We start from the raw sequence: 25,956 nt of genomic DNA, 5'->3' as shown, positions 1-25,956 counted from the left end.
CCTATAAGATGTGAGTGGGAAGATGGAGCAAATGTACACTGGGAGAACTTTACAATAATGGGTTTAAAACAAAATAATAATAATAAAAAAAAAAAAATACACACACACACACAATCTTCTAATTGAGAAAAAAAAATATCCGTGGCGACCTGTCAAGTACACACCATCATGCCAGCCACTGTTCTTCTCATTTCTATGCCCTCTCCTTATTGCTTCTTCACTTCAGCCAACTCCACAGCTAAAATCTCATTAGCAAAACACAAGCCTCCTGGTAATTTTTGAGAATGAATAGGAAGTGGGATGAGGCTGGGGAATGAAAGAGAGCAAAAAAAAAAAGACAGGTTGTGTTCTGACTGAGGAGTTGTGTGCGGTAACACTCCACTATTGAGTGCAATGTAAAGTGTCTCAGAGTGAATGGGAATTTAACTTATTTCACAAAAAAACTCCAAAACAAAACCCGTCAAATTACAAGGATATGATGAAGGTATGATTGCTCATCCTCCAATTTTACTTAATTACTAATATTCTCCATTTTAAAGTAACAACATAACTTACTGGCCTTAAACATTTTGATGGCGTAGTGACATTTGTACATTATAGTGTACACTTTACACCAGCATTTCACTTTATTGCACTGTCATTAAAACACTGGCAGTTTTGAATGCACAGCGTGGCAGTTTCATAAAAAAAAAAAAAAAACACCAAGAGGACATTACTGGAGGAAGTGAGGAAAAGAAAGAGAAAGGGACAGAGCAAGAGCTAAGACAAGATTCAACATCTGATTAACTTTGACTTGCTGGAGAGATCTCAGAGAATAGATATAAAGCAAGACGGAGGCCGAATTAGATGTCATTAGAGGGCGCCTCAGTGAGAAAATCTGCCAAAGTTTAGTAGTGGGGCTTTTAGGAAACTTGATGAGAAACTTGCTTTCTGAATAAAAACTCAGTAAAATGTTTACAGTCACAAGTAGCTTGTAAGAAAGGGTTGTTTATGGTTGCTGCCCAATACAGTGATAACTTAAATTAACTTAATTGTTTGAGATGTCATTTAGACAAACTAAAAGAAATAATGTTCTGTGGATTATTTCTTTGTTGCAACAATGCTTCTTGACAAATCTTGTACTGTTGGAAAACTTATTTCTCTTTTAAATGGTGGTACATTTGTAAGGACAATAAATTTGTGGGATAAGCAGGAGAGTTTGGTATGTTACACACAAGAAATAGACCAAATCTTCTCTGCCAATACTGCTTTTGAGCTTCTGGTACTCCAGGCACCAACAGGTGTCAGCTTGGTCACATGCTGCTGTGGGATGGCTTCCCATTTTTCAACCAGCATTTGTTGCAATTCAGCCAATGTTTTTGCTTTGATCGCTCTGGCACGAACAGCACACCCATGCTGATCCCACAAGTGTTCAACGGGGTTGAGGTCAGGATTGTAGGAAGGTCATTACATCCTCTCAACTGCAGCAGTCTCTGAAAAAGCCCACTCTGTGGGGGGGAAGCACTGTTATCTTGAAGAACAGAGTTCAGTTCCAGACTGTGGAGATATGGGATTGCCTCTGGTTATTAATCTCATCTCGATATTAGTGCACTGAGATTGCTTCAGGTGATGACAAGTGGTTTTCCAGAGAGATGCTGCCCCACATCATCACACTGCCTCCACCAAAAGGTGTTACCCTACCAGTGTAGCAATCAGCAGTGTGTACAGCTGACCACTGTAACATGCTCACAGGTGCTGCTAATCAGGAACCTGATTATGGAATGATAGGAGTGCCACAAAAATAAATCTGGACAAGACTAAGAAAATAAATGAGGAAATATATAAGGAGATATATGAATATTTTAATATTCTTTTATTGATTTTTTTTTTTACATTATTTCATTCTTTTTTTATTCATTTATTTCCTCCTATTATTTTCCATTTATATTTCCGTATACATTCCCTTATGTATTTCCTTATTCTTTTCTGTATTTATTTTCTTGTGTTCAAGATGTCAATCATCTGCTTTGGGGCAGGGCTTCTTGTAAATTCGAATTGTGCATTTGTGCATTCGAGAACTTTTTCGCTACTGACCGTTTTTTTTTTTTTTTAAACTTATGTTGAATCCTGGTCGTTCAAAGAGGAGGCGCAGATTCACATTAACATACAAGAACGCACGGTCAGACTGGCTGGTAAACACAGGGCTGGAGATTAACAAAGAAAGACTGCATGTCACGTCATGCTATGCTCTAGATGAAATTACACCTCTAGTTCTTCACATAGCCATTTTTTAATTCTTTCGATCTAGAAATGATGAATTTCTGCTTATTGCTCCTTTAAATATCGTTCACATTAGCTCGATAACGTCACTTTTAAGATTTTGGTTTGGTCTGTTTCATCATTATTTATTCATCAGTGAAGTAGTAAAAAAGGTCTGCAGTTGATTCTGAGTGTGACATTTACATTTGCAAGTTTTTGCTGTGAACTCACAGCAGGTCGTCCTTGGCCTACAAATACAAATCAAATCCATGATAGACACAGTGGGAACATTAGGTATGGCAAATTAACAGCTGGTAATGTAGATCTAGAGAAAAAGGGAAAACATTGCTGAGTTTATACAAAAGACTTGATGTTTACAGAAGACACCAGGTGTGACTGATTACAGCTTCTTTAATGGTTAAATAAAAATTTTTTAAAAATGAGCCAAATGAACACTTTGAGCGAACATAGCGACGTCAGTAAGCTGCTCTTTATTCAAACAAAGAGCAGAAGACGATTATGTGTGTGTGAATAATGTGTTTCTTCAATTAGCCAGGACTGAAAGCAGAAATTCAACTGGCTTGCTCACTAAGTAAACAATGGAGCAACACCAAATTTTTTCAGTCTTGGAGTTGTATTTATTTATTTTGCCGTATTTTTTTTTTTTTTTTTTTTTAGAGGGACAGAACCATAAGCAACATTACCCTATAGCAGTGATTCCATTACAGTATTTAGCAAAATAAAAGAGATATTTCTAACATTTCGATAAAGTGCAACTGCGATTTGCAGGTGTTTCCATTGAATGGTGTTTAGCGCATTAGCCGTTATTCTCGTAAAATCTCGTCCCGTGAATATCCACTTTGAGGATGATAAAGATTTCTAAATCTTTGCATTTCACCATTGTTTGCTATCAGGGATGACGATATTTTTTTCTTTATTTCTAAAAAGATTTCCGTCTCCTCCTGCGTCTATTCAGACTGCTCCATCCCTATTTGAAATGAACTGATCACGTGACCAGGTTTCCATTACACTTTTGCGATATACGTCTATATCGACGTAAAAACTTTTTAGTGATATTTGAGTTTTTTCGAAATGTAGGCGTTTCCATTACTGGTTTTTAATTGCCATATTTATCTTTTGCGCAAATCTAGGGGAAATGGAAACTTACCTAATGACTCAGTGCTGGTGTTCAAGCAGTGTTTTGACATTAGACCATATCAGATTTAAGCATGAACAAGTATCAAAATAATCACAAATACCCTACTGTTTTACTTTTAAGCCAATCTCAAACATTAATAACATGCTGGACTTACAGAAGTCATGACAGGAGAGTAGAGGGTGTCCATTTCAGCTTCCATCTCAGTCAAAGCAGAAGAGGGCAGGAGGATCACACCCATTTTCTGTAAGACTGATCTGTATAATAAAGTGAGGAAAAGTTATATTTAAGATCTTAGGAGTAAATTGCCATTTCTTTCTGCGCTTAAAATGAATTTGACAAGCTTTGATATGTTACTGAGACTAAAGAATTCAGTAACTCTTCTGGTGTAAAAAGGGTGTGTGCAGCATTTGTAGGAGAACAAAGTGTACTGCATTGTTGGTTACTTGTTACTCCAGTGTCTTTCTGTTTGGGAGTGTGAGTATACCTTAGGAAGGAGTTGTTAATGCGGAGAGGACAAACAGTGTATGGTACTCTCAGGTTGTGACAGAAGAGCACGAGAGGGACGAGAGCGCAGTCCATGGCGCTGTGACGCACATACACATAAACCAGCGGAGAGCCCTGAATTATAGAACAAAAGCAGCTTTAGAAAACAAATTCCTCAGATTGTTATTCATTATAGCAAACAAAGGTGGGCTGTGCAGAGGTGACTGGCTGTAAACTCATATGTAATCAGTACTGCGATCAAACACCACAAGTGTCAGATATTAACAGCCAAATGGGGTCAGGAAACTACATTTATGATCAGATGCCAATTTTCCAACAAGATGTAAGCAAAGAGTAAGAGTGTGTAAACATAAAGCTGCTATTGCAAACTCAGTTATATACTGAGTGTAGTAAACACAGAGATTAAATGTCATTGTGCTTTAAGTATCAGAGTGCCACTACAGTTTAAGAAAAAAGTTTTACTGTTTAATAAAAGTGCTGCAATAACAAATGTTTCTAGGTTCCTCCTTTATGACAGCTTTTCTTCTTTTAGAAAAACAAAACAATTCCTACTAAACTGGCTTACCAGCTACAATACTACACAAGACAGTTTCAGCTTTTATACTGGGGCTTGCATGAATGGAAGCGCGTGTGTGTGTGTGTGTGGCTCTTTTAACACTCCAAAGTCCCTTATTAAATAAGTTATGTTCTGTATCGGAGGGTTAAAATGTACATGTCACTAAAATTGGAAGGTAAATGTAAATCCAGTAAATAAATAAACCACTAAATAATTTACCAGGTTTTACACATGCACATGGAGAAACCAAAACTCTGAAACAGACAATATTCTTATATTGTAGGAAAAATGCTAATTAAACCGGGAGAAGTGGTCGACAGTAAAAACCAAAAGCATTGCTAAATCCATTTTACTGATTTAACTTTCATTTTCCAAACTCTGCATTTTGTACATCCACATTTTGAAACTCTGCTATAGGAGCCCAATTTATTTACCAACATCTTTTTAGTCAACCATGTAATTAGTCTTGTGCTCATGAAAAAATGAAAATAATGAAGTCTGAAAAGACAAGAGAAACTTTTAAATGTTTTCATAAAAAAAAAAAAAGTAGGTGTTTTATGTCCTTTTTGAAAATATTCGCTTCATTTATTATGTTTATCTTGCTTTAAAAAAGGACAAGTACAAACAAGGCTGCAGTTGTTTACCATCTCATTAGAAACCATCACAATTTCTGTGAAAATGTAAAGTGTACCAGCCACATTTTGCAGAATGAATATCCCCTTAGAGCTGAAATACATTTAATCATCTTTAAATAGCAGTAACAATATCATATCTGAAGATGCATGTCGCTGCTGTCGGGCAAAAACCTCCTATGTCCAAAATTCATGATTTTCTTTTTCCTTCATAAATCACTATCATTGGTCACCCCTTATGCCTGTCTGTAGTTTTACAAATATTTAACCAAAGATATATGATGTAAAACACAACACCAAGTTTGATGGCATTATGTCCATTGTTACAAAAACTATAGTTTTAATCATTTTTTTGAAAAATAACAGTTTTGGACATAAGTTTGCACCAGACAGCGGCGATGTGTGGATCGACAGACACTTCTTTCACATTTACATACCTCTTGTGAGGCTTTGTGCAAGGCTGACAGATGGTTGAGGTTAACATGAACACTTCCAAACACACAGGCAAACACCTTCAGCATCACCCAGCCCATGAATCTAGTCAACAGAGGATATTGATGTTTAGAAAGAAAGAAGAGGAGACAAAAAATTAATGGCTGGAGATAAAGAAAATAAAAACACAGCATTCAAGAGAGTGATGGGGAGTCTGCAGTGAAGCTGAGGGAAATGGTTGCCAGTAATGCAAGTAAGTGAAAGGTAGCTTTAATAAGAGAAGTGAGGATGGAGTTCAGTGTGACAACATGTAAATGAAATAGATAGGAGTGAGACACAGTGGGGATGAGTGATGACTTGGAGAGTAGGGAAAGCGGAAAGTGATAAAGAGGAATTGGTGTGAGGGTGCCAGATGCAGATACAGACAAAGGCTGCAGCTGTAAGTGAGGGAGAAAGGGGGGAAAAAAGGGGGAAAAAGGAATTTTTTGAGACCGATTCCTTAGACGACAAGAAAGTCAGAAGAGTATCTTTGGAAGAAAAAAAAAAAATTAGTTTCAACTCCATTTCATCAGACATTTACAGAATTTCTAACATTGTCTGTGGCTATAGGAACAGGAACTTAAGAACCGACAGATTCACTGCACCCAATTTCACTTTAAAATACGACTGCATCTTTTCGTCAGGGGCAGCTGAAGTGGTTTCATGTCTTCCTGTGCTCATGGACAAGTTTATGTTTAAACAACTGTCAGTCATCTTGAGAAGCATGAGGAATAACTGATGAATAGTCATGAATCTGTAACATTTGAAACATAGCAATCTAACCATCTTACATGTGTAATAGTGCATGAGGTTGTGTGTGTTTCTTTGAGGTCCTCCAGGTTTAAATAGAAAAGCCTTGTGGTGCCTTTTGTTGTTCCTTTCCGTTTGTCCACAAGATGAAAAGTAGTTGTTTTTTTTAAACATATAGAGATCTAAATGTTAATTTTTTAACATATAGAGATCTAAATGTTAATTTCCTGCAGACATGTTAGATGAGTGACCTAGTCTTGTCTGATCAGGTGATTTTCTGATCAACAGTTTACATTAGTTGACTACACAATGGCCAAGAAAAAAATCCATTAAAGTAGATGTCTATCCGACAGTACTATTACCAGATTTAAGGAATCAATTTCATTGCGTTTTTAACAATTTCATGTACCCATACAAAAGGGGCAGCCAACAAAGATATACTCCTACACAGGCTCATTGTGTTGAAAGAGCAACAGCTTCAGTGCATACAGCACCAGACAACGTTGCCCCTCTGAAAAAGAAGTTAATCAGTCAGAAGAAGCTGGTTTCTTGGTTTAATTCACCGCTGTTTACTTTTAAAAGAGACCAAGACTTTTAAAAAGAAAATCACCTAATTAAACTAAAAACAAACCACCTAGTCTGGAAAGTAGGATTATTAGTATATAAAACAAACCCTTTGAGAAGCTGCAAGTACTTATTATTCATTATTGGTAGAGAACAAAAACAACCCCAGGTTTCTTTTCAGCTCTGTAACCAGGCTGACTAAGTCATAGCTCTCTTGAGCCATGTATTACTTTAACTCTCAGTTGTGATGACTCAATGAGTTTCTTCACAAATAAAATAGTATCTATTAGAGAGAAAATCCATGACATCCTTCCCACTATTGATGTTGTCTCATTAAGTATAACAGCTTTAGGGATGTCTGTAGACCTTGATTTATGCATGGACTGTTTCTGTTCTTTTGAGCTCACTGAGCTAAAGAGAAAACCAGCTTTATTTAAACCTTCAACTTGCATTTTAGACCCAATCAGGGACGGTGGATGTAAGTGGGCTAACAGGCCTTTGCCCTCTCTAGATTTTTCAATAAATATGAGAAAAAAATAAATGACTTATTTAATAAAATCTTTCAACAGAGTGATTTAATTCTCGATCAGCCAATAGCAACTACACAGCTAAATCTGCACTAAAAACCATTTAATCTGTCAAAATGGGTTTAATATGTACAACCCAAGCAGAGCAAGAGATTCACTTGACTCTGAATTGACATGAGTGAAAGCTTGTGTGGCACGCCCCCTTCATTTGCTGCTCATTTGAGCTAAATCTGTGCAGCCGAAAGCCGGCTCATTGAGGCCGATGACAAAGTCATGACTTGATGTTAGAGAACGACTTCTGCCAATGTGTGTGTGTGTGTAGAGCAAAACTTGTGGCAATGATGGAAATCAGTGTGAACGAGGTGGATTATTTGCTTTCAAATCCATTTTCTTCAATGTCCTTAGAGGAAAAACTAGAAACTGGGGGCACACCATCCAAAGGTTACCAAAATTACACAGAAAGACAAGCAGCACAATCGCAGCTTTTGCTTAACTTGGTTTCAGAGAAGACTAGCTAATGGCAAGTTGAAAAAGTTTCTGTCAACATAGCTGAAATCAATTTTGCAGCACAAGCCTGAGATAACTTTCTTTTTTTTTTTAACCTTGTAGGCTGTTCAAGGGTGTGTGTGTATGTGTGTGAGAGAGAGTATTTTGCCTACAGTGCATTTGTCTGGATAACAGTGTTTTGTTAGAAAGGCACATAATGATAATCTTCTATGTTGTGATGTCTGTAATGTTAAAATGTTGATCAGTTGGCTTCTATAATGTATGTGTTAGCACGCCCACTCAATGTCACCACAAGCCGCCAGTGCACCCAGTCCAATCAGACTGTTCAGGGAAGTTTCTTTCCTTAATATATTCTGTGCAGAATTTGATCAGTTTATATCTACTGACAGGTTATGTACTGCAGGCTTCTAAGGTTTTTGTAATCAAACCAAAGATGGGGACTTAAGTCTGGGACTCGGACTTGAGTCACATTTAATCAACTTGGACTCACACTCAAAAGACTTCAGACTCAACTAGGACTTGTGATTTGAGACTCATGAACAATCTTATTACTTTCATGATCTCCTCTCTGTCTAACCTTGTGTCTGCTGTCTGTCTGTTGTCATTACCCCAGACGCAACACTGGCGAAACTTCACACAAACACAGACGTATCTGCATGTGCAATTGAAACAATGGCAATACCGGTGAACACAACTGTTGCTGCAGCAACCTCTGCCAAGCCATTGTCGACTATTGTGAATTATTTCAACAATACAGAAGGCAACAACATAAAAAGCCAATATCTAAATGTTTCTTTATCTATTCTGTGTATCTAACAACCTTAACAGTTTGTGCATTTGTTGGCAACTATATTTTCAACTAGGACTCAGACACAGAGGGCTGGTAAGTATTTAATAAACAAGGACGGTGTAAATTTAGTTTAGTCAATTGTGTCCTTGTTCATTCCAATAAAAAACATGCCTGCCAGGGGCTCATTAATGTGTTTTTGATAGTTTTTAGAAAGGAAATGAGCTTAATAGTAATGTTATATAAGGCTTTGGCTACACACAGCATTTTTTCCTAATGAGATCAAGTGATTGTTTTGATATTTCATGGGAGTTTAATACTGAAAATACAAAATTCAAATATCAACAGCCTTGCCCACTGAATTGTACATTTCAGAGAAATAAAGGATTGCTCACAAATGTAGCTGGAAGAACTTTTTGCTGTTGAACAAAAGTTTTGTTTTAAGTATGATTATAATAAAATAATTGTATTTCTATTTGAGGAAGCCTGAGGAAAATCATGAAATTCTGTACAGTGAAGCCATTTTCAGCTCAGCCACACTAATAACAATGCCGTATATCGCATTAATTTAGTATTATTTGCAAATAAAAAAAAAGTTCACAGCATTGCTTTAAATATGCAAACTTTTTTTTAAAGAAATAAACAATAAAATAAAAACATGTTTGAGCCTCATCCTTCACCCAATTTAGTCTCAAAAAACAAAACAACACACAAACCTTAAGAGGCCTGGGGAAATGCAGGTGTTAATGAGGGGAAGAAATGGTGAGAGACGACTTAGCTGCCCTTGGCCTTCGTCCCCCTCTGGTGCTTTATGGTCTGCTGCAAGCACCTCCGTCACCCTGAAACACGTGGTCACAAGACAGCAGGACTGAAATGGCACAAAGCCTTGTTTGTGCAACACTTACACAAACATCCGCCCTCCAGTAAGACAACAACAACAACAGCAGCATCCCTGAGTGACACAGTTACATAAAGCTCAAACTCAATTACACAGGAGGGAAAACGGATATAAACTGAGGATTCAGAGACAGAGTTAGGGAAAGTGTCAACAACATCCCTAGGTATCCCATTTCTCTATATCCACTCTGCACAGACCCATTGATAGGCTCCATTTTCTGTATCATTCTTTGTGTTTCTTATCTGCTCTTGTCGTCTCTCTTTCCCTCACCTTAAAGCTGTAGCAGCCCGTTTCATTTTCTGTATCTTTGCCTATCATTTATTTACTCTTTTCTGGTGTCTCTGCTCGTTTTCCTTTCGTTTTTTTCCCTTCAGCTACCTGTTACTTTGACAGATTCTGTCCAGCCTGTCGCTAGCAGGACTCCCATAAACCTTGCACCCACTCACAAATAAGGCACAGCACAACCTCCGCACCAGCCAGCCTCGATATCTGCCAAAAAATAAAGTAACAAAATAAAACACACAATTCAGGGAAACATGCATGAGACAATGAGCTTGAACTGGAAAACTTTGTAGAGGTTAGCCTGCTCTACTACCTGGTCTGTGTTTCGGTGACACTCAGCAGGTTGTTGAAGCCAAGGAAAGTGTTTTGCTCAAGCTTCTTGCGCTAAGTAATGACAAAAAAACACAAAGATAATTGACCTAGGTGTCAAAACAATGGCTGAAAGCTTAACCCACACATGTAAATAAGCACAATATGACAGTGCCTGTTTGCCAAATATAAATATTGCTTGCAGAGTTATATGCAGCAAATTTACGCAATATGTTTAAATAAATAAACAGGTTATAAGCAAGACAGACACCACAGAAGTATTTCTTGGAGCACACAAAAGAACAGGACATGCTTTCTTATCAATATTTTATGCTGTTATTTGACATTACTGAAATTGACCCCTTAAGGAAATGAGCCAAAATTAAAGTTTTTCTATTTCATCACCTTTATTGGATTTATTTAGATGACATTACAAATGTAAGTCATTCCAACTTCAATCTTTCATTTATTTAATCAGTCAGTTCAAATAATGGAGACATGGCATTGATTTTCATAGCTATGCTGATGACAGACAGCTTCACATCCCTGTGTCTCCTGATGATATAGAGCCAGTTAATGTCCCTTTAAACTGTATTTCAGATATCAAGTCATGGATGGCAGATAATTTTCAACAGCTTAACCAGGACAAAACTGAAGTTTTTATTATTAGTCCAGAAGACGAGAGAGATCATTTTACCAAAATTACATCATTTTAATCCTTCTCAGTGTGTGAGAAATCTGGTTGTCCTTTTAGATTTTGGGCTGGATATTACTCCACACATTAGAAATGTCACAAAGACAGGATTACGCCATCTTAAAAACATTGGCAGAGTCTGCCCTTTTCTCTCTCTTGCCAGCACCAAGGTGGTTATGGATGCTTTTATACCTAGTAGAACAGATTACTGTAAAGCCCTGCTCTCTGGTCTTCCCAAAAAGTGTGTTTAAAAAACAACAACTACTTCAGAACTCAGCGACGTGTTCTGGGAAGGACCAGAGAGCGGGAACACAATACACCAGTTTTTGAATCGCTACATTGGCTCCTTGTGCATTTCAGAATTGATTTTAAAATGCTTTTAATTGTTTATAAATGTCTTAATGGTCTTGGGCCTTCTTATTTATCTGACCTACTTTTAACTGATTTTAAAATTATTTAAATTATTATAGTTGTTCCTAAAGTCCGGACTAAAACCTCCGATGAGGCCTTTTTCCACCACTACAGTGCTCGTCTATGGAACGGATTGCCAGAGGACCTGAGGGCTGCAGAGACTGTTGACTTAAAAAGAAAGGCTCAAGACTTACCTTTTTAACTTAGCTCTTAACTGAATTGTAATCTTACCTTGTTTAGGCTACTTCATTTTATTTTTATGCTCCTTATTCATGTACTTATTTAAAAACACCTGTTTTTGTAATATTCTCAATTCAGTTTATGACTGTTGTACTAAGGCACATTGTTTTTATGAGCTCCTTTAGTTAAACTTTCATACTTGTTGTTCTTATTGTTTTTAGGTTTATTTATTTTCTTCTTTAAACATTTTTAACTCCAGTGTTTTCCTCATTGGGACCCTACATGCTGGGACCACTGTCTGCTTGGTCTGCAGGATTGTTGCCATGGGGATGGTTCTGGTCTGGGTGGCTAAGGGCCATGCACTGCCCAGACCTGGGCTGTCCCCATGGTGGCACCCTCTGTGGTCATGGTGGGTCCTGATGTGGACGGATCCCCAAGTTATGTTTGAGAGAGAAAGAATATGCATAGGTTTTTAATTGCTGTTTTGTATTCTTTTCTATTTGCAAACATTGTTTTTGTGCAGTTCCATGTTACTGCTGCTGGTGCAGTCTGATAGAAATCTTTTGAACCAATAAACACTAACTGAGTGAAACAATCTGGAAGTTTAAAAGCAGCAGATGTGATAAGAGCTGGTCAAATTCCCTTTGTGCAACAAAAGGCGCCTCGAGGCTTCATTAATCATGATTTTAAGCATAAGATATGCCGGACCATCTTTAATAAAAGGAAAAAAACTGATACTATCCACCTTTTAGCCTCAAGATTTTAAGCAGCTCTTGATTATTTTCATACAATCAGAAGTGTGATTGTTGTAATCAATACAACCAAATACTAGTTCAGCTGCTTTTTATTTCTAGTTTTTCCTCTTTTATGTGCAATCTTGATAATCATGAATTATTCTCAAAAGGTTATCCATATTTAAACACTGTGCTAGTTTTTAGATTATATTCATTACCTTTCTTGGTGAGCTCATGCTTTTTTTTTTAAGTGAACCGAGTGTTTGTGAAAAAGCCAATTCTCCCACATTCAGCTGTGCATCTTGGGCATTCCAGTCTGATCCATTACCATTTTGTAATCTGTGAAACAATGCTATTGTGCCTGTACTATACAGCATTTCAATTTATTTTTCAAGTAGATGAAGGCATTGTATTGCTTCGCTTGTGTTTTGTCTATTTGAAGGTTTTCTTAAGCTGCATCATGATGAGGTCTCTCAGTCACTACAACAGACTGCAGCAAAATCTATTTACAGATATGGAAGACACATGTAGCTAAAAGATACCATTAGAAAAAACATCCCTGTAAGCATCTTTCAATTCTGCAAACTTAGCATGGCAGAAATTGAGCTTGTAGGCTAATATCAATATATAGTATGCTTCTCCTAACTTCATTACCTTGTTTTCTGCCCTGTATTTCCTCTCCTTTTTGCTGACTTTCCTTAACCTCCACAATGTACACTTACCAGACTGTCAGGGGTACACTGGTGGCAGCACTGGCCCACTACTGGTCTGAACTTGCCCAGAGAAGGAGGCACCAGCTTCATCTTTTTCTTGATCTTTAATTCCCCTGACAACTGAGAGGTATGGACACAAAATTATGTAACATGCAAGTTTTAAATCCCTTATTTCTTTATATTTTGCTTCAAAGAAGCCAAACCTTCCTACAATCTTTTAAAGTGAGCTTGAGTAACATTTTTCAAAGATTTTACAAGCATTTTATCCATCTACTGTTGGCCAAAGCCTCATCAGAAATGGTCTCCATGGAACGTTGGCTTTCAAGAAGCCTTTCTTTAGGAAAGGGAAAAGGACAGAAGGGGATGAGCTATGTCAAATGGCATAACATCTGGACTGAAAAATCAATGGTAACAGGTTTTATGGAGTGATTAATCCTCCTTAAAGCCCAGACCTTACATCTTGACAGAGAACAGAACAAAAGGCAGTCAAAATCCAAAGGAGAGCTTTGAAATGCCCTTCAAGAAGCTAGGAGAGCTATTCCTGAAGAGTACTAGAAGTTACAAGCTCATCTACATGGTTTAGGCTGTATTGAAGACTAAAAATGGTTATACCACATCTTGATTTTTAAGCTCATAATTGTACAAATTCTATTTTTGCCTTATATACTGTGTTTCCATTTAATTTTGTATCCATCAATAAATCACTGCACTTATATATTGTGTATAATGCATAATGTCATTTTTGCTAAAGATGTTAATATAACTATGAGACTGTTTTGAAGGCTGCAGTTTGTTGTGCTGTCGAACTATATTACCCTCGACTGAACATGTTTTTGTTATTTTTTTATGACAATAAAAAGAAGACAAAGGAGTGAAGGGTGGCACCATCGTTTAAATAACAGCATGTATGAATGCTTTACTTTTTTTATATAAATTTTTAGGTCAAGATTTATTTTGACACTGTGATTGGCTATCAATGTATATGTTTAATGGTCGAAAAGCAATCCTTACAACATATTACTGTGGTGCTAGAAGCAACACTGAAAAAACTTGGGTACCCCTGAATTTTTTGTGATGCACACAAATTTAAAAGCTATGCACACCATGCAGAAAATTAGTCTGGAGCCCTGAGTAAATATCAGCATATATCCTATATGACAGGGTGCCTAAGTACAGTCCTTGAGCTCTGCTATCCTGCAACTTTTAGATGCATTTCTTTTCCAACACACCTGAATCTAATAAATGGCTCGCTACCAAGCCTCTGCAGAGCTGAATGACATGCACATCAGGGAATTCAGCCATTTTATTTAGGCATGTTGGACAAAGGATCCACCTAAAAGTTGCAGGATAGTAGCTCTAAAGAACTGGACTTGGACACCCCTGCTATATGAGAAGCAGTCTCATGCACTCAGTGCTAATCAATCAAACACATATTGCATCCTACAAGCCAGAATGTGTACTGTTCACTAATTATTCAGACTAAGTCTCATGTAGCTTCTTGACTGCTTGTGAGTGCAAATATTTGTTTTACAGTATGATAGCTAAGACCAATTTATCCTCATCTTGTGTGTGGTTGACTCATAGTGATCACCTTGTTTTGAAAAGATAAGCTAATGAATGTCCTAAAATCAATGACTGACTGAATGATGATGATGGATTCCAGAAAATTAGAGAGAAGCAGACAGGGCCAATATAAAAGACAAAACATTACCACAAAGACAAAAAATGGATTGAAATGTCAATAATTCAAAATACCATAGTAGCCAATAGGAAAGCATAAAGAAAGAAGGGGGGAGGTGAAACAGTGAATGATTCAAACGTGTAGGCAAAGTTTTAGCATTCATGTGGTATTTAGTAATCCTTTGAAAATTCTGTTCTTTTTCTGATGGGCTGGCATGACTCACTGATGCATCACATTCTGTGATTTGGTAAACATCAAAAAGAATTAAGAACATGGGGACTTGTGTGTTCTCTAGTGATTGTAAAGAACAAAGCGTCTGAGATTAGTGCACACCGGGAAAGAGGGAGAGGACAGTGGGAGAGAGCCATGCAAACAGAGTTCTTACAGCGGGTCTATTCTGCTGAATACGAGGGTCTGTGTCTTTGTTTATCCCGTTATTATTCTCCTCCACCATGGTCAGACCCCTGCTGATTTAAACCAACATACCTACAAAGAAAAAAAGATTGGGAGAAAAGAGGATATTAATGGGTGTCATTTTTTAATACTGTGCATTGTCACATTATGATGGGTGAAAAGACCACTTTTAAATCACACAAAAATTTGCATTTCTTCCCTTTTTTAAAATTTTTATTTATTTTTTATTTAAAATATACAAGACTAATTTAGCCATTTTTTCAGAGGGCTCAGAGAAAGGACTTCCAGCACCCAATTTGAGAAATAAGCACAAAACTGCACATGATCTCAGCCTGAAAATTCACTCTGGGTAGGGATTCTAGGCAGGAGAGCATTGTCAACATTCTCTAGTCTATCACTCAAGGCCTCTAGATACAATTTCACCCATCTCTCCAGACACATTTATACCTCTGTACCATCACAAATCCTCAAAACTTCTGAACTGTTCTTTAATTCTTTTCAAGCTAAGGGAAAGCAGCTTATTGCTAATGGCTTCATTGCAGTGGTGTCTTAATGTGTTGTTTTATTGGACTTGTAGCAACTTAAACTTTGTGCATATTAATTTGTACACAGAAATAAAACAAGAAAATAATTGTCATTAAGAGGTAAGAGAGGAAGAGAAACATGAGGATTTCTTTGCTACGCAACACACGGGTGGAGCAGGGGAGACATTCAACACAGAGTTATACATCATTAAAATTAAGATGTAGCCATAAGCTGAACAGCTCATATGTAATCATTACTTGTGCTTTGCCAACTTGGAAATTAATTAATGTTGGTAACAGGCCAGTGGGTCAAAATGTAATGTGTCCGTAGCTTAAAGAGGTTATCTAATTAATAGCACTAACTGTGCTGGCCCTCAAGTCAGTCATCATCTGAAATTAAGGTAGATGTAGATGAAGAAGTGGTCTGCACTCTCCAAGGAAAGAACAAAGCTACCACAAAAACCAAAATCCTGAGAGAGATTCCCTTTGGTTTGGTTATGTAAGGTTTTGTTTCTATTACAAAGGATGAAGACATGTCATCAACTCTTTCTATATCCTTCTATGGCTACATCCATCAGATTCAGGTGTCTCATTAAGCCCAGGGAGATATTTCCTTTGCATCTCTGTCTTCCAGTCTGTTGATCCCACTCTGCCCCATTAAATTTGCTAATTAACATGTAAGGCTTTCCCACTGGGGAAAAGCTCCATTTCATCTAGCTTCAAGTTCCCACATTCATTACAAACTCCAGTGGGAACAAAGACATTGATAAGAAGTTCCCAGGGCTCTGTGATGCTTCACAGGTATGGAGGGAAATAGTGGTAAAATAGGAAGGGTGTAAACCTGTGAGCTAATTGTTAAAGGTTAACTGATAAACATAAACTTTAACATCTTGTAGTTTACTAATATAATAGCCAAGACATAAGTGGGGCCATGAACAAAGATAATAATAATAATAATAATAATAATAATAATAATAATAATAATAATAATAATAAATCCTGCTAATAAATACATATATAAAAAACTTAAAGTCAGAGGCCATACCTTATCTAAGTTGCAGCATGTAGAAGCTAAAAATGTCAATAAGATATGGCAGCAGTTTTTGAGATGGCCTGGTTAGTTGATATACAAATATTAAAGACAATTTTATATGCAATAAAACGAAAAAACAACAATAATTAAGTGGTTGGCCATACTGTATGGCACATGCTGTTAAATCAACAGCATAATGGTAATAGAAACTGACCTAACACTTTACCCAGGCTGAAAACCTAAACTGAAAACAAAAAGCTTTTTTCTTCTTCTTTCTTTTGACTGTTAAGGTTATGAATTACAAACAAGAACCTATGACTGGCAGATTAAAGACCTGTGCGTTCATCATATATTTTCTATTCATTAACTGCGCAAATGTTAAACCAAGATATGATGACATGCTACATGTTAGCTAGCTACATGTTTCTTACAAAAAATAAAATAAATAAATAAATAAAATTTAAACAACAAACATATACTGTCTATATATTTATCCTGCATTCACAGTCCATTTGGACAACCTACCACCACCAAAAGTAACTTCTTTATCTTTTAAGTTTGCTTTCCAGGCAGAAAAATAACCGTTTCAGTGTGCTGTAACTTACTTGCTATGCTAGCAAAGGCAAGAGAGCCAGTAGTACTTCGCAGCTGTAGCTAGCTAATTAGCTTGATGACCCGTCAATCAAAGTGTGATGAACAACGCCCAGGAAAGAGCCATGCTCCACATTTGGATATTTTTCACTGGTAAAACGCTGAACGTTTTTGTTTGTTTGTTTGTTTGTTTGTTTGTTTGTTTGTTTGTTTGTTTGTTTGTTTGTTTGTTTGTTTGTTTGTTTGTTTGTTTGTTTGTTTGTTTGTTTGTTTGTTTAAACCCAGTCTGTTCCACAAACAAACAGACAGAGCATTTCAGGTAAAAACAGAAACAAAACAAACACCCTTTCTGTAAGCTGATGAGAGATAAAAACAAGTCAATGTACAATTTTAGGCATTTCTATCATCAATCCCTATTAAAGCTAAAGGAGCATTACTAAGTTAATAGATGTACGGCAAAATAAATAAATAAATTACTACACTGTTTAACAGATGGACATGGTTGACTACTTGCACATGTGCATGTGTGTTGTGGTGATGTTTGTGTGTCTAAATTGTGCTGAATGAAGGACATAACACAGAGGACTCTGGAAATTGCACTTTTTTAAACTTTACATTAAAATGTCTTAATGTTTCTTATTGTTATATTAATAATAGATGTACTCAAACATATGTGATTTCTATAAGCATATGGAAAGGACACATAGGAAAGTAGAGAAGAACATGAAGCAGCAACCTTGCATGTAGTAAATGCTAAGATTAATGGCTACATTTGCACATTGTTAGAGTCAGCGATCTTCAAAAGGTTTCCCTTAGGTAAGCTGCAAAGAAAATCTCTGCTAGAAGCTCTTATCGAATTCGGTGGACAGTTGTGTTCTCACATGGAACCCCTGCTGAACATCTCTGTAATTCATGTGTGAAAATGGCTTGAAAAGTGTAAATGAGATTATCTATCTATCTATCTATCTATCTATCTATCTATCTATCTATCTATCTATCTATCTATCTATCTATCTATCTATCTATCTTTCCATCCATCCATCCATCCATCCATCCATCCATCCATCCATCCATCCATCCCTCTCTCTCTCTCTCTCTCTCTCTCTCTCTCTCTCTCTCTCTCTCTCTCTCTCTCTCTCTCTCTCTCTCTCTATATATATATATATATATATATATATATATATATATATTCTTTTGTCAGATGGCTTATTGTGTTGTTTATAACCATGCCATCATCTGACATAATAATATCATTCAAGTCACTTTAACAACATCTTAATCAACATCAGAAAATACGGCAATACTTACTTGTGTGAAGATCTTCCATAGAGAAAGTTGGAAGCAGTAGAATAAACATTTTCTCGTACGGTCCATAGAGTCACAACATCATACATTGGTAAAAAAAAACTAAAAAAAAAAAAAACTACCCTTTTGCAAATTAATTGTTTTAGTTAAATGGCCAGTTTGAGCTATAACTGTAGCTCAACTTAATGGTACGTGTAATTAAGTGTCACAAGCAAACCAAAGAACCAAGAAACCAAAAGAACCAGTCAGTGAATTGGAGTCATAATTATTGTCACCATACCTAAGATCTACTCATATCTACCTATTCAGGACACTGAATAATCCAAGCAGGCACAGGCCTGGAGCCTGTGTGTGGTGTGTGTAGAAAATCCAGCTGCTTCACCATGTAAAGAATCACCCAGATGCCAGATTAAAATTTCAACAATTACTGAAACTCAGCAGTGTCTGCTTTAGGTTCCCAAAACAAGCATCTAGGTTGAAGTCCTCTTCCACGACTGGATCAAGATGTTCAGACATCAAGCGGCAAGAGAGCACCGAATATGCCAAGCTTGGTGTGAGGATTATTAAAAAGCTTGCAGTTCTGCAGCAGGCCAGAGCAGACAGACTGAAGTGATGAATGACTGGATAGCAAGGTACTTTAATTGTCTGAGTTACAGTAAAGCTTCATTACCAATGAAGAATGAAAAGTGCTTTGTCATTAAAAGCAGTTTGCCTTAGTAGGTAGTCCTGTATGTCATTATAGGTCAATTTATTAGTGCTTAGCTTTGTTTTAAAACAACCATTCAATAAGCCGCATAATATTTGGTGTACAACATCTATAGCCAATCTGTGGTTATAACAATCAATAAAAATGTTTGTAGCTGGTAGAGAATGAGTCCTCCGACTGAAAAGAAAATGTTGATCTTAAAAAGCGGAATACATGAAAAGATTTTTTTTTTTTTTATGGTACACTACAATTGGTGTTTTAAATTAATTAACATATTATCTTTGGAATGTTTATGATCCTTCTTAAACAAATCAATGGAGAGTGAGGATTCTGCTGAGTAGGCCATGGGAAGCCACATGGACAACAATACAATGGGCTTATATTTTCCAACAGATCAAACAGAAGAGAATGCTAATATGGTGAAAGTACACAACTACTGTATGCACCTGGATGTGCCAGCTTCTCGCTGCTTCACAGCATGCACACACAGAAAATCAATCTGCAAATCAGCGGCTGTGCGTCATGGAGCCAGAGAGTGTCATTGATTTCCCAGAACAAAAGGAATTCTATAACTTTACTGTGCTCTCTTCTTCCCTTTAGCAGCACGCAGGTCTTACTTTAATGTCAGTGGAACAGCACTCGCAGAAAATCCTTATACAAACATTCTGACAGTCAACAATCAAATAAGAAAGGTTTACAAACAGTTACACAACTGCAACTAATTTTATACCTATCAGATTAAATACACCCCTTTTCTATATCCATTGGACAGCTGTTAATATAATTTTTATTAAAATGTAAAGCATGGCAAGGTTTTGAAAAGACTTACAGAACAATATATTAATGCAACAATCCCTCTTCAAATTCCTTTAGAGGACCATATAATCCCCCATTTGAATGAAAATCCCCTCCTACACAGCATCAGAGTTTATGGTAATATAAATATCCACATTGTGGTACAGAAGCAGCTTTTAATGTACCCAAATGACGCTAGTCAGTAAAATTGACCATAGAATTTTTATTATCTTTGTAACGTGTCACTAAATCTTCTCCACATCTCTGTTAGCAGGTGTGAAAAAATACTTTTGTTGCATTACATAGATTTTTGTTGACATTGACTGTTGTAGTTTTTTTTTTTTTTTTAAAGTTTCAGCTTATTTTTTTTCTAAGGTAATAGTCCTTTCATCTTTCTCTTGCTGTAAATCCAGTAGCTCATACTACATCATGGCCACTTGTTAAGATGCATTACGAATGTTAAACATTAACAACTGCTTCTCTTTTTTACTATGATATAGCAGGTATTGGTTTATTTTACTTGAGAATAAATTAGTTCCCTTTTGATAAACAGTGACTTCCCCACATCCACGGCTAAGAAACTTTGATACTTTTAATTCAGCTTTAATGGTCTGTCCTCTTCTCAGATAATTGTGGCAGTGACTGAGCTTGACTGATGTTACCACAGCTCTCTCTTGTTAGTTTTTTCACCTGTCATGGAACTTTATTCCATTATTACTGGTATAACAGCATAAATATCTTCACGTAGGATCACGGCAGAGAAACCTGTATAAATGAATCACAGGCTGCAAATGATGAAGCAGGTGTGAAGTATAAACTGATAAACAGTAGCAGGCAGCGGCCATGCTGCAGTAAACTTTAACTGACCTTTTTTAATAGCTTTTAAGTGCTGGTAGAAAGTACATTATCTTTCCATTTCGGTTCCTTCACTATATGTCAGGTGAAATATGAGTTCAGCGGTCTGAGTCAAGTATAGTATAGTTAGAAACGTTCTGTTCTAGCTGCACAGAGCTACTGATTCATAGTGGCATAAGCTGTATATGGCTGAGCAGAACATATTCAGGGAACTCCAACAGGCTCTGTGCTCCTGCATCTCTTGTTTTCAAACACATGCTCTCCTCTTGGCTTTAAAAGTTTGATTAATTCCTTTTTTTGGCTAATTAGCTCGAATAACTGCCAGCACTGTTATGTGTTATATGGGTGAGGAGGGAGCATTTTTCCATTTCAAAGTATCCCAAACCAGCTTTGGGATGTGGTAACACGTCCCATGAGAATTTGCTCATAATATACTTACACCATAAATAAGGAAGAAGTGAAAATTAGAGTGAAAGTATGAGTTTGTGTGGTCTACATAATCAAACAAATCATCAAAGATTCCAGGTAGCTTAGACTCCCTGGTAATGCACAATGTGTTGTAATTCCACATCTGGAATTTCAAACAAGCAGTGAAGTAACAATAACCAGGGCTGAGCTAAAATTCAGACAGTACAGCTCTTGTTCAATGGAACAAAGAAAACTAAACGTGTTGTTTACAAATTACAGTATATAATGCACAATTTTCATTTAGAAGTTTCTGTAGCAGAATCCTGGGGTCAGATGCATACGTATGAAAACCCCGCAATCCAACACATAACTGCTAAATATTTCATGATGGATGGATGGATGATGGATGGATGGATGGATGGATGGATGTCTGACTGTTGGCATCTCTTGCATTTTTTCAGACCATTTTTGGAGCAATTTCACAGAGCTTCTTAAGTGAAATTATGTTTCTGTTATTTTTTAAAATATAGTCTAATTTAAGGATAGGTGCTGTAAATAACCCAATTCATAACTCCTGTGTGGCAGGAAGGCTGCTCTGGCATTACTACAAAACCTCATTAATGTGACTTTAGTAGTTTCTTGCCCAATATTGGCTCATGTGCTGCTTTAGTCTTCCAAAGACGGTTTAGGAAAACAGTGGACATACCATGATCATGCTTCTTCAGTATATAAGACTGTATACTCTACATCAGTGCTTCTAAACCTTTTTTGAGACAGTGCCCCCTTATCTAATATCCAGGTCCCTTACCCATGGCCATTACACTCATAGGGAATGTGGGTGTTTTGACACCCACACTTTACATAGTGAGATGGTCCAACACCCTCACTTTTTTGCTGATTTTTTTATTTATTTATTTTTTTATATATATATATATAAACTTTTACACAAACATTGCTCCAGTCGCTCTGGACCTGTGCAGCGGGACTCTTCCCCTCCCTCTCCTGTTGCTCCGTCGGTGATCAGTTGATCGGCTTTCCTGTTCCAGTGCTGTGTCGCTCTTAGTTTGTTTATCGTTCAGCTCATGCTGAGGAGGAGAAAACTAGCAAGATGTTGATGCAAAATAGTAGCACATTTCATTTATATAGTCTTTTGTTTGCATTTATTTTATATTATTTTCATTATTAGCTGAGGTTTGCTGGTGACACAGCTGTAGAATCTCCTGGTCATGATACAGCCAGATGGATCAGGTTCAGATATCTAATGAGTGTCTTCTCTAAATTATTGGTGCTGTGCAGATGACAGGCAGATTAACCTTTTAGGAGCCATGAATGTGGTGAAGGGGAAATTATAAACAGGCTCTGATATCCAAATCAGAGCAGTACTCTTCTGTGACTAGGTGGTTGTTAGGTAATAGAAAGGCTATGTAAAAGGGACAGGTATAGAAAAGTTGTCATGAGGGGGCCAGGCAGGGGGACTGAGCAGGAAACGGGGGTCACAAATGAGAATTTGACTAGATTTTAGTAAAAAATTAGTTGCTTATTAGAACTTAAGGGGTCATCAAATGTTAAATATTTTTCGGTGTTGATGTAGAACAACATATCAAAGTGCATTGCATGCTGCATTCAGTGACACTTTGGACATCTGAAGTTTACTTAAGTGAAGGTTAGTTAACAGTTAATATTTGTTAGCATTTCATTACCCCAGTCATGCCTTTCTATGCAGATACACAGCCCTTTGATGGTGAAACTGGTATTTTGTTAATTTGTTACCCCCAAATCACAGTATCAATTCAGAAAAAAACCTGAATTTGTTCAGCAGTGCGATCTTACCAGAAGTAAGCAAACCACAGCCCCACACATGAAAGCTTGCTACGCCTCTGCACTTGCAGCCCCTCACCATTAAAATGCAGGGTAAAGTTACATTCACACTGCTGGTTCTTACGATAGATTTCAATCTTTTGTGGGAATATGATTTTTTTCCTGGTTCTTATCATAATGTAAACATGAGTCAAGTACAGTATAGTAACTCCTTCAGACTCCAGTGTGAACAGAGAAGTGTGAACAGTGTGAACAGTCTGCAGCTCTAAAGTGACCTAAATGCGCAGAAGAAGACGTGATGTCACACACTGTGTTAAAGGAAGTAAATATGTATGCTACATGTGTCAGCATGTGTGTTATCAGAGCCGACAAAGTTATAAAATAATATAGTTTTGTTCATTGTTTACATTAATCTAAGCATGTCCTGTCTCCGCCGGTGCAGATTATGACATCTGTCTCACTTCTGTGATGTAACAGTCAGATGAAATGTGAAAAGATCACACAGACTGAGGTTACTGAAAACATCAGATATGGATCTGAATAAGGACGACACAGAAAGCTGACAGAGTCTGATTTGGAAAAATCAGATTTGTGCTGTTCAGACAAAACCAAACAGAAAAAAACTTATATTTATCTGTGTGAACGTAGTTTAAGTGTCCTCCCAAAATATCTAATTTGGATTATTCTGAGTTATATAATAAAAATCCTGCAGTGAAACTAAAACCATGTGAATAGAAATTACATATGCAAGGCTTAATTATGTGAAAATCAAATGAGGTCTTATTTACAAACAGCATCACAAGCATCCAACTGAAATCAGTGATGCTGCTACACATGAATCACACTAAGTTAGTTTGAGCTCTGCTTTTGATGATTGATCAGAGGTTTTTTGCAGGTTTTTTTTTCAATTTTGTTGATCTGCTATCTTTTAGAAACAATTGGCTGACATGCAGCTAAAGGCCAGGTTATGAAACAGGGCCGGCTGAAGTGAAGAATGTCAGCCATGTCTGGGCATACGATACCTGGGTCCTGTTCCAGTAAGGAGGTTCAACTAACTCTGAGTCTAGTCAGAAACTCTGGGTTAACATACTCAGAGTTTCAACATAACCCGCATTCTGGAAAAGAAAGCTTACCTGCTTTACCAGGTAAGCTAAACACAACCCCACAAAACTTGGATTGCATCGAGTGGACCTGACTGATCGATCCAAATATCAATAGTATCAATACCAAGGTTAGTATCAGTATCGATCGATACCAGCATGATGAGATTTATATTTTCCTTGCAGCTTCTCTTCTTCAGTTTCCTTTGAATGAGAGCCAGCCAGTAGTAGGTTTTGCTTTTGCTTAGACAGTTTTCACTGTTGACCTTATACAGTTGTGTGTGATAAAATTAAATTAAAGTTATTTCATTATTTTGTTACAGCATTGATGTTATTTTATTGTTTACAAACAAAAAAGCTTAAAGGTAAAAAAAAAAAAATACTGCTAATGTCAACTCCTTTGACTCTGTATTAGTCATCAATAACATGTGAAGGTTTAGTTTATTTAAATAAAAAAGAAAAATTGTTTTAAAGGTCCGAGCATGAAATCTTTCTATAATAAACTACCTTTGGGTTCACTTATAGGTCATTAATGGTGTTTCTAGGGTGAATTTGAGAACTAACCCTCATTTCTCTATAATCTGATTGGTTAATATAAGTATCAAAATCAAACAATGGCTTGCCAACACCCCCCAAGAACATGTCAACGTCCCCCCTTTTAAGACTAAAACTCCCAGCACCCCATGATAGTCTTTGAACGTCCCCTGGTGGGAGGTACCATCCCACTGAGAAACACTGGTCTACAGGCTACAGGGATTCATCTGTCACAAAGTTAGATAAAAACTACTCCTATTCCATGTTTTCCTTATATTGTCATGTCTGTTAAGTTATGTTACACACAATGCTTGAATCAAATATAGATATGCTGCCTACAAGTAAAAACCATAAGCTGTTCAGTATGAACAAAAATGACTAACTATGTCCAATAATGGCTAAAAATGGGAGTGAAAACCGGGTTTGTGCACATGCAAATATTGTAGTTTTACAATGAAGTCGGTTTAAACTGCCAAAAAACATTTGTATTCCCTTTGAGTGACCACACTTATGTAATCACAGACGTCAAGGACCAAACAGGTGGATAAAAAGATACATGGGTGATAGAGAAAACCAGACTTTTAAGGTTCTCCAATACATCATAGCCATTTAGCTGACACTATTATCCAAAGCTACTTACAGTGGTTGGGCAGTAGCATGAAGGGTCTTGCCTAAGGACCCAACTAGAAGGTGGTAATATTCACCCCCAGGATGATTTGAACCCTGGTCATCTACATGGAAAACTGAGGCTCAACCAATTGAACTAACCACCTGCTCAATGAAAACAATATTCAAGTACACACAAAACTGCATAAGATATGATTGAGAAAAAACAACAACAAACAAATAAACAAAAATACGTCATATCTTGAAGAAATGGAGACTAGATTGTTTTGTATTAAGATGATGGGATAATTATGCAACATGGTTTAGGCTAATGGGATCTGATGTTGATTATGATGATCACTGAGTCATTTCTTTCTGATACTTTTAGATAAAAAAGGTCCCTGCTTAATTTTGGATTCACTTACACACACACACACACACACACACACACACACACACACACACACACACACACACACACACACACACACACACACACACACACACACACACACACACACACACACACACACAAGAAGGAGACACACATAATCTCTTTCCCTCTACATCTCCCTTTTCCTCTTTCGATCCTAGCTTTTAACAGGTCTTCATCTCTCCCTGACAGCCATGATGTTTTATTAACTACAGTGTGATGCAGGACACCTGAGCC

At 37.0% G+C, this 25,956-nt stretch overlaps 1 protein-coding gene across 7 annotated transcripts in view; it reads right to left on the bottom strand.

Moving 5' to 3' along the window:
* Window positions 1-25,956, bottom strand: part of gpat2 (glycerol-3-phosphate acyltransferase 2, mitochondrial) — a 131,928-nt gene that overhangs the window by 23,686 nt on the left and 82,286 nt on the right. For 4 of the 7 annotated variants that reach the window (XM_041999780.1, XM_041999785.1, XM_041999786.1 and 1 more), the window contains exons 3-10: window positions 14,983-15,083; window positions 12,926-13,036; window positions 10,189-10,259; window positions 9,972-10,082; window positions 9,412-9,534; window positions 5,527-5,626; window positions 3,882-4,015; window positions 3,552-3,651 (exon numbers count right to left, since the gene is read on the bottom strand). In XM_041999780.1, coding sequence (XP_041855714.1) covers window positions 3,552-3,651; window positions 3,882-4,015; window positions 5,527-5,626; window positions 9,412-9,534; window positions 9,972-10,082; window positions 10,189-10,259; window positions 12,926-13,036; window positions 14,983-15,051 — 819 coding nt within the window. In that variant the 5' untranslated portion in view covers window positions 15,052-15,083. Of the gene's footprint in view, window positions 1-3,551; window positions 3,652-3,881; window positions 4,016-5,526; window positions 5,627-9,411; window positions 9,535-9,971; window positions 10,083-10,188; window positions 10,260-12,925; window positions 13,037-14,982; window positions 15,084-16,782; window positions 16,805-17,093; window positions 17,261-25,956 lie in introns of those variants that run through there. The other 3 variants (XM_041999783.1, XM_041999781.1, XM_041999784.1) reach the window with 3 other exon arrangements.

This window comes from Melanotaenia boesemani, chromosome 11, assembly GCF_017639745.1.
Source record: "Melanotaenia boesemani isolate fMelBoe1 chromosome 11, fMelBoe1.pri, whole genome shotgun sequence".
Lineage (NCBI taxonomy): Eukaryota > Metazoa > Chordata > Actinopteri > Atheriniformes > Melanotaeniidae > Melanotaenia > Melanotaenia boesemani.
Note: the sequence above shows the minus strand (reverse complement) of the source record. Positions and strands in the feature narration are given on the sequence as shown.